The 10000-nt window shown below is 41.2% G+C and overlaps 1 protein-coding gene across 1 annotated transcript in view; it reads right to left on the bottom strand.

Annotated features, from left to right (window-relative positions):
- The window catches only part of LOC110004335 (sodium/potassium-transporting ATPase subunit beta-3-like), a 12660-nt gene that overhangs the window by 696 nt on the left and 1964 nt on the right, over window positions 1-10000 (bottom strand). The window contains exons 2-7 of the mRNA XM_065960615.1: window positions 5451-5579; window positions 5133-5228; window positions 3481-3668; window positions 1329-1379; window positions 1074-1160; window positions 1-519 (exon numbers count right to left, since the gene is read on the bottom strand). The exon at window positions 1-519 is cut by the window's left edge and continues 696 nt beyond it. Coding sequence (XP_065816687.1) covers window positions 352-519; window positions 1074-1160; window positions 1329-1379; window positions 3481-3668; window positions 5133-5228; window positions 5451-5579 — 719 coding nt within the window. The 3' untranslated portion in view covers window positions 1-351. The remainder of the gene's footprint in view (window positions 520-1073; window positions 1161-1328; window positions 1380-3480; window positions 3669-5132; window positions 5229-5450; window positions 5580-10000) is intronic.

The following is a 10000-nucleotide window of genomic DNA, read 5'->3' as shown; positions in this document are numbered from 1 at the left end:
GATTTTTGTTTGATTACATCACAACGTACGAAAGAAACAACAACATGTCCGTGCTAACATGCTTCCATACCAGACCTGATCTGCTCCAACTGTCTGAACAGCTTGAACTGGTGTCACTCTGGTTTCTGTTTGTCTACTGAGAGCACAAATGGACCACAGGGTGAAACAGCTGAATGATGACTGAACCCAGACTGAAACAGGCTCTACTGCTCTCAGTGGTCCAGATCTGAGGACCCAGAGTATGAACAGACAGCTACAGACACCTACGATCAGATCAGGTCTGGATTCCAAATTGTCCGGAACAAGGAATAATTTCTAATTTGTGCTATCCATGGTGCATCAAGGATCCTGTTACTCTGACACTTTGACCCGGAAAATGACGCGACCAAGAAACTTGTCCCGGTCATCGTTATTACGCAGGTCTGAACCTTCCACTTTACACTCCACAGTCTGCTCCACATTATAATCTTCTTTAGTTAACAACAGCTGCACCGCGACCACAGGCTGCACATAGTCAGGCTGTAAACACACAGAGGGGTTTAGAGAGGTACAGTAAACATGGAGAGAGAGAAATTAAAATTAAAATTATATGAAATATTTGAACAAATTCACCAAATCACAAAGAACATTAGAATTCTATTTAAGCCTAAACAGAGACTACAAGCTGATAGAGTACCTGAGCACAGTGAGGGATGTGAAATTAAGGAAAACGTTGACGATGTACAGACTGAGTGGACACAGTCTGACCATAGAAACAGGCTGTCACAGACACAACTGGTTACCCAGAGAGGCCAGGCTGTACAAGCTGCTAAATATATTCATGGTTGTCATACCCCAAGAAAAACTTAATATTTCCCATTATTTAAACCTGTTAAATGACTCATAGTTATTGCTAATGACTTATCTATTATATTTGTTATGATTATTGGTATTTGTATATTGTCTATAATTTGTCAATCATACTTTTCTGTATTGCTTTGGCAGCATAGATTGCTGACCTGCCTGCCCTGTTAATGAAGCTTATTTGAATTAGAGAGAGAGAGAGAGGACATAATAATAATAATTATACCCACGTGAGCTTTCTTGCCGTAGTAGGGGAAAAACATTTTATCCAGACGACCTTCTGATGGAAAGTACCGCATCTGTAAGGGACTGTCTCTCTACCAGAGAGAGAGACAGAGAACTTTATTCAAATACAAAATATAGACTCGTCAAACTTTCCTTCTGTTCCAAATGCTGAAAATATTTGATTTTAACAATTTGAAGGGAAATATTCACAACATTATGAAGTGTGTGTTTGCGTCTGTGTTTGTTTGTCTCAGTGTTACCTTGGCAGTACAGTTGATGTAAGGGTCTCCACGTGGTTTCAGTCCAATGACCTGCAAACACACAATTCAATTCAATTCAATTCATTATTATTCTTATTTGTATCCATTTATAAATATTTATAAAATAATTGATTTATTCATTTATGTGTGTCGGGGTTTGCTGCATGTTGGGGTTTTAGCACTGCAACAAATTGCACTGCTGCAGTGGTGTCATTATGAGACTGTAAATTCATTTAGACAAACCATTCACTGAGAGTACATTCCTGCCACATGATGCTACAGTCTCTGCAAGAATCTCATCATGCCTTGCTGATATCTCTAAATGGATGAATGAACGGCACCTTCAACTCAATCTTTCAAAGACTGAGCTTCTTGTCATCCCAGCCAGTCCCTCTGTACAACCACAGATCAATATCCAGCTTGGAACAACCAAACTCATGCCCACAAAGTCTGCAGGAACCTGGGTGTCATGATTGATGACCAGCTAACTTTTAAGGTTTGTGTAGCCTCGATTGCCCGGTCATGTCGATTTGCCCTGAACAACATCAGGAAGATCAGACCTTACCTGTCAGAACTACACAGCTCCTGGTACAGGCTCTTGTGATATCAAACATCGACTATTGCAACTCTCTACTGGCAGGTCTTCCTACATGCACTATCAAGGGTGTTGGGTTGGCACTACCAATGTTGTACTCTGCCTCTGGTCGCTTCCTGTCAGCACTTGTGTGTCCATTGTTCCCTTTTTTCTAGATCCTTGCTTGTGTTGTTCTTACTCTCTGATGTACGTCTTGTGTGAGTGCGCCCTCTTAGAGACAAAGGAGGAGTACAGAGGGAAGGTGGAGCAGGAGCTGCAGAACAACAAGAGTGCCTCTTTGGACAGCCCTACCCTGATCCTCATCTCCCCCAACACCACCACCAATACTGCTACAAGGACAAATACAACTTTTCCCACTCCTTCCTGCAGCTGGGCACCACCAAGACCAAGGAGATGGTGGTGGACCTCTGAAGGAACAAGCCACACTGACAATCTTTTTTTCCACTGGGGGGCTGGATATGGTCAGGACCTATGGATATCTGGGGCTGCAGTTGGATGAAAGGCTGGACTGGTCAGCAAACAACGAAAACAACAAATAATTGCAGGAAGTTCATCAGCATCTGCAAAAAGCTGATGCAGGTTTGCCAGTCTGTTGTGGCCAGTGTCTTCTTCCATGCTGGGATAATATGGGAAGGGAAGCAGTAAGAAGAGGGATGCAGCGCGGGTGGACAGGCAGGTGAGGAAGGCTGGCTTTGTGGTTGGCTCAGAGCTGGACTCTCTGGTGACGGTGGCAGGGAGAAGGACAACACACACCACCCTCTGCAGAGCATCTTCACAAGGCAGAGGAGGGTGTTCAGTGGCAGACTGCTGTCACAATCATGCTCCATGGACAGACTCAAGAACTCTTTCATCCCCCTGGCTATACGATTGTATAACATCTCTCTGTCATAGCAGGGGAAAAGCACACAGTGACTCTTTGAAGGATTTTTTTAGCAGCACAGCTGTCAAACAACCTCCAATGTAATGTTTATCTTTGCAAATAATATACTAGCAAAATTGCACTCTAAGGTATGCACAGACTCATTTTTAAAACTTAAATACCTCTTTTCAGAAACTGCTGTACCTGCAACATAAATGCTATCGTGCAGCTGTTGCTCTACTTTAATCTGTAGAGCTGTAATTTTACTAATAAAATAAATGTAATAGCTGACTTCTTGTCACCAAGACGATATGAAGCTATTTTGAAGGTCTTGACCTGATACATATGCATACAAATTTTCACACTTGTAAATTAAACCTGTGGAAGGGTTAACGTTTAAACAATTCAAGTGGGCACTATTGAGCCATTTCGCTAAAATCATCGGCGATACCACTTAAACAAAACTTTTCCCATCGTCTCAGTAATCCATAAAGAAGGAAAAGATTAGTAAGGGTTTATATGTATAGATATCAGTTCTGAACACAACTGATATCTATACAGGTGAGGGTCCCAATGAGGTCTATATATGATCAAATACTGAGCCTAAAACTAAACAGAACTTAAAGGTCTACAGGGTCAGATCTACAAAGGTGGGGGGTCAGAGTTAGGGAGAGTCTGAACCACAGAGTGTCACTGACCCGGTTCATCTTGATAATGATGCACGGTTTCCCCTCAGCGTATCCAAAGCTGGTGTCGGACAGACCGGAGCACTGACGCAGCGTACTGCGTTTAAACTGACAGACTTTCTTCACAGACTCGTCATCCTGCTCCGTATATTCACCCACCAGACACAGATCGTTACGCTCCTGAATACTGTCGTTATAACCTGCAGATGAAAACCATAGCAACAAATCAAGACCCATACTCACCTAATCTACAGACTTTTATGTGAAGGGTTAGTGGTTACCCACTATATGTATTTCTTTATTCAGGTATGATATATTCAGGTATGATATATTCAGGTATGATATATTCAGGTATGATATATTCAGGTATGATATATTCAGGTATGATTTTTTCAGGTTTGATATATTCAGGTATGATAGATTCAGGTATGATATATTCAGGTATGATATATTCAGGTATGATTTTTTCAGGTTTGATATATTCAGGTATGATATATTCAGGTATGATTTTTTCAGGTATGATATATTCAGGTATGATAGATTCAGGTATGATATATTCAGGTATGATATATTCAGGTATGATATATTCAGGTATGATATATTCAGGTATGATATATTCAGGTTTGATATATTCAGGTATGATATATTCAGGTATGATATATTCAGGTATGATTTTTTCAGGTTTGATATATTCAGGTATGATAGATTCAGGTATGATATATTCAGGTATGATATATTCAGGTATGATTTTTTCAGGTTTGATATATTCAGGTATGATATATTCAGGTATGATTTTTTCAGGTATGATATATTCAGGTATGATAGATTCAGGTATGATATATTCAGGTATGATATATTCAGGTATGATAGATTCAGGTATGATTTTTTCAGGTTTGATATATTCAGGTATGATAGATTCAGGTATGATATATTCAGGTATGATATATTCAGGTATGATTTTTTCAGGTTTGATATATTCAGGTATGATATATTCAGGTATGATTTTTTCAGGTATGATATATTCAGGTATGATATATTCAGGTTTGATATATTCAGGTATGATAGATTCAGGTATGATTTTTTCAGGTTTGATATATTCAGGTATGATAGATTCAGGTATGATATATTCAGGTTTGATATATTCAGGTATGATATATTCAGGTTTGATATATTCAGGTATGATATATTCAGGTATGATATATTCAGGTATGATATATTCAGGTATGATATATTCAGGTTTGATATATTCAGGTATGATATATTCAGGTTTGATATATTCAGGTATGATATATTCAGGTTTGATATATTCAGGTATGATATATTCAGGTTTGATATATTCAGGTATGATATATTCAGGTTTGATATATTCAGGTATGATATATTCAGGTTTGATATATTCAGGTATGATATATTCAGGTTTGATATAATCAGGTTTGATATATTCAAGTTTGATAGTCTCGTTGAGTCCAGGTGAACAGAGATTAATCACATTTGCAGTGGCATCACGATGTGTGGGTGTGCGTATACTCAGGATGTGTGTGTGTGTGTGTGTGTACTCAGGATGTGTGTGTGTGTGTGTGTGTGTGTGTGTGTGTGTGTGTGTGTGTGTGTGTGTGTGTGTGTGTGTGTGTGTGTGTGTACTCAGGATGTGCATTCATACTCACGCTGCAGCAGCTCATGGAGTTGTTGGATGTACTCGTTCTTTGGTGCATCGCTGCGATTAAAGGAAATTTCAGCTGCATGGGGACGAATCACCAAACCTGTTCTCCAAAAAGTTCATAATCAAAAAAGTGAAGATAAAAAAAAATTATCAAAATAAATTCATTAAATGTTGTCATGGTAAAAACTTTATCTTCTTTGACTGATACATGTTCATGTTATTAGCTAACATCTGTGCGTCAGCTGTAAAGCCCAGGATAGAGACGGTTTTTATGTGAACTCAACCCAAACTTAAACATAAGACCAGGTGGGAGTTGACTCACCTGGATGTGCTACTCTGTCCTGACAGCGAGGAACGTTTTCATCCAAAGTCTGCAACATGACCCACATGGTAAGAAAAAACATTCCTGCCAGAAAGGCGTAGAAGACGAGGTAGAAGAGAAGGATGAGACCTGCAGGAGACAATTCGAAATGAGAATCAGACGTCAAAAGAAACAAAGAGCTAACAGTAACTAGTTCTGTCCAATCAGATGATCAGTGCAACAGCTGTATACTGTTGACTTTCTGTCATTAGATGGCCTGGTTCAAGGTGTAAAACATGAACAAATACACGACCTTCTCTCAACCGGAAGGTCGCAGGTTCAATCCCCAGCTCCTGCAACAACATGTCCGATGTGTCCTTGGGCAAGAAACTTAACGAATGGATGAGTTAATACTGATGGACTCTTTACACAGCAGCCTCTACCATCAGTGTGTGAATGTGTATGAATGGATGAGTTAATACTGATGGACTCTTTACACTGCAGCCTCTACCATCAGTGTGTGAATGTGTATGAATGGATGAGTTAATACTGATGGACTCTTTACTCAGCGGCCTCTACCATCAGTGTGTGAATGTGTGTGAATGGATGAGTTAATACTGACGGACTCTTTACACAGCAGCCTCTACCATCAGTGTGTGAATGGATGAGTTAATACTGTCGGACTCTTTACTCAGCGGCCTCTACCATCAGTGTGTGAATGTGTATGAATGGATGAGTTAATACTGACGGACTCTTTACACAGCGGCCTCTACCATCAGTGTGTGAATGTGTGTGAATGGATGAGTTAATACTGATGGACTCTTTACACAGCGGCCTCTACCATCAGTGTGTGAATGTGTGTGAATGGATGAGTTAATACTGATGGACTCTTTACACAGCGGCCTCTACCATCTGTGTGTGAATGGATGAGTTAATACTGACGGACTCTTTACTCAGCGGCCTCTACCATCAGTGTGTGAATGTGTGTGAATGGATGAGTTAATACTGACGGACTCTTTACTCAGCGGCCTCTACCATCAGTGTGTGAATGTGTGTGAATGGATGAGTTAATACTGACGGACTCTTTACTCAGCGGCCTCTACCATCAGTGTGTGAATGTGTGTGAATGGATGAGTTAATACTGACGGACTCTTTACACAGCAGCCTCTACCATCAGTGTGTGAATGTGTGTGAATGGATGAGTTAATACTGACGGACTCTTTACTCAGCGGCCTCTACCATCAGTGTGTGAATGTGTATGAATGGATGAGTTAATACTGACGGACTCTTTACTCAGTGGCCTCTACCATCAGTGTGTGAATGTGTGTGAATGGATGAGTTAATACTGACGGACTCTTTACACAGCAGCCTCTACCATCAGTGTGTGAATGGATGAGTTAATACTGACGGACTCTTTACTCAGCGGCCTCTACCATCAGTGTGTGAATGTGTATGAATGGATGAGTTAATACTGACGGACTCTTTACTCAGTGGCCTCTACCATCAGAGTGTGAATGTGTGTGAATGGATGAGTTAATACTGACGGACTCTTTACACAGCAGCCTCTACCATCAGTGTGTGAATGGATGAGTTAATACTGACGGACTCTTTACTCAGCGGCCTCTACCATCAGTGTGTGAATGTGTATGAATGGATGAGTTAATACTGATGGACTCTTTACTCAGCGGCCTCTACCATCAGTGTGTGAATGTGTGTGAATGGATGAGTTAATACTGATGGACTCTTTACACAGCGGCCTCTACCATCAGTGTGTGAATGTGTGTGAATGGATGAGTTAATACTGATGGACTCTTTACTCAGCAGCCTCTACCATCAGTGTGTGAATGTGTGTGAATGGATGAGTTAATACTGACGGACTCTTTACACAGCAGCCTCTACCATCAGTGTGTGAATGTGTGTGAATGGATGAGTTAATACTGACGGACTCTTTACTCAGCGGCCTCTACCATCAGTGTGTGAATGTGTGTGAATGGATGAGTTAATACTGACGGACTCTTTACACAGCAGCCTCTACCATCAGTGTGTGAATGTGTATGAATGGATGAGTTAATACTGACGGACTCTTTACACAGCAGCCTCTACCATCAGTGTGTGAATGTGTATGAATGGATGAGTTAATACTGATGGACTCTTTACACTGCAGCCTCTACCATCAGTGTGTGAATGTGTATGAATGGATGAGTTAATACTGACGGACTCTTTACTCAGTGGCCTCTACCATCAGTGTGTGAATGTGTGTGAATGGATGAGTTAATACTGACGGACTCTTTACACAGCAGCCTCTACCACCAGTGTGTGAATGGATGAGTTAATACTGACGGACTCTTTACTCAGCGGCCTCTACCATCAGTGTTTGAATGTGTATGAATGGATGAGTTAATACTGATGGACTCTTTACACAGCGGCCTCTACCATCAGTGTGTGAATGTGTGTGAATGGATGAGTTAATACTGATGGACTCTTTACTCAGCAGCCTCTACCATCAGTGTGTGAATGGATGAGTTAATACTGACGGACTCTTTACTCAGCGGCCTCTACCATCAGTGTGTGAATGTGTGTGAATGGATGAGTTAATACTGACGGACTCTTTACACAGCAGCCTCTACCATCAGTGTGTGAATGGATGAGTTAATACTGACGGACTCTTTACACAGCAGCCTCTACCATCAGTGTGTGAATGTGTATGAATGGATGAGTTAATACTGACGGACTCTTTACACAGCAGCCTCTACCATCAGTGTGTGAATGTGTATGAATGGATGAGTTAATACTGATGGACTCTTTACACTGCAGCCTCTACCATCAGTGTGTGAATGTGTATGAATGGATGAGTTAATACTGATGGACTCTTTACTCAGCGGCCTCTACCATCAGTGTGTGAATGTGTATGAATGGATGAGTTAATACTGACGGACTCTTTACTCAGTGGCCTCTACCATCAGTGTGTGAATGTGTGTGAATGGATGAGTTAATACTGACGGACTCTTTACACAGCAGCCTCTACCACCAGTGTGTGAATGGATGAGTTAATACTGACGGACTCTTTACTCAGCGGCCTCTACCATCAGTGTGTGAATGTGTGTGAATGGATGAGTTAATACTGATGGACTCTTTACTCAGCAGCCTCTACCATCAGTGTGTGAATGTGTGTGAATGGATGAGTTAATACTGATGGACTCTTTACACAGCGGCCTCTACCATCAGTGTGTGAATGTGTGTGAATGGATGAGTTAATACTGATGGACTCTTTACTCAGCAGCCTCTACCATCAGTGTGTGAATGTGTGTGAATGGATGAGTTAATACTGACGGACTCTTTACACAGCAGCCTCTACCATCAGTGTGTGAATGTGTATGAATGGATGAGTTAATACTGATGGACTCTTTACACTGCAGCCTCTACCATCAGTGTGTGAATGTGTATGAATGGATGAGTTAATACTGATGGACTCTTTACTCAGCGGCCTCTACCATCAGTGTGTGAATGTGTGTGAATGGATGAGTTAATACTGACGGACTCTTTACACAGCAGCCTCTACCATCAGTGTGTGAATGGATGAGTTAATACTGACGGACTCTTTACTCAGCGGCCTCTACCATCAGTGTGTGAATGGATGAGTTAATACTGACGGACTCTTTACACAGCAGCCTCTACCATCAGTGTGTGAATGTGTATGAATGGATGAGTTAATACTGACGGACTCTTTACACAGCAGCCTCTACCATCAGTGTGTGAATGTGTATGAATGGATGAGTTAATACTGATGGACTCTTTACACTGCAGCCTCTACCATCAGTGTGTGAATGTGTATGAATGGATGAGTTAATACTGATGGACTCTTTACTCAGCGGCCTCTACCATCAGTGTGTGAATGTGTGTGAATGGATGAGTTAATACTGACGGACTCTTTACACAGCAGCCTCTACCATCAGTGTGTGAATGGATGAGTTAATACTGACGGACTCTTTACTCAGCGGCCTCTACCATCAGTGTGTGAATGGATGAGTTAATACTGACGGACTCTTTACACAGCGGCCTCTACCATCAGTGTGTGAATGTGTAGGTGTGACCTGCGGTGTAAAAGTGCTTAGAGTAGTCAGAAGACAAGAAAAGCGCTTTATAAGCTCAAGTCTATTTACCATTTACCACACTATGTGAAAAAGGCGCCCTCTGGTGGACGTCTCTGCTAGTTTTTTTTCCCTTTAGCTTTCACTTTCACTTTTCGATGGACTCGGGCCAGACACACAACACGTCTCAAAACGTCTCAACCTGTCGTGAGGTTCTCCTGGATGTTAGTCCTTCCCAATCGACATCTGATGTGAAGTGCGTCTAGTGCAATTGAGTTAAGAGTTGAGAATATATATTTGATCTTTTTCTGGAGTATTTGCCAATACTTTATATATTTTGCCTGCTAAGCTAATGGAGCCCAGGTTTGTTTTTGGCTCACTGTGTGGTTACATATTAGCAGCTAAATGTATTACCTTCATCAAGGATATGAATATAACGTGTTCTGTGTGACTGTGGCAATATACTGTAGTTCAGTTACTGTT

Source organism: Labrus bergylta, chromosome 11 (assembly GCF_963930695.1).
Source record: "Labrus bergylta chromosome 11, fLabBer1.1, whole genome shotgun sequence".
In the NCBI taxonomy this organism is placed as follows: Eukaryota; Metazoa; Chordata; class Actinopteri; order Labriformes; family Labridae; genus Labrus; species Labrus bergylta.
The sequence above is the reverse complement of the archived record's forward strand: the minus strand, read 5'-3'. Positions and strand labels throughout refer to the sequence as shown.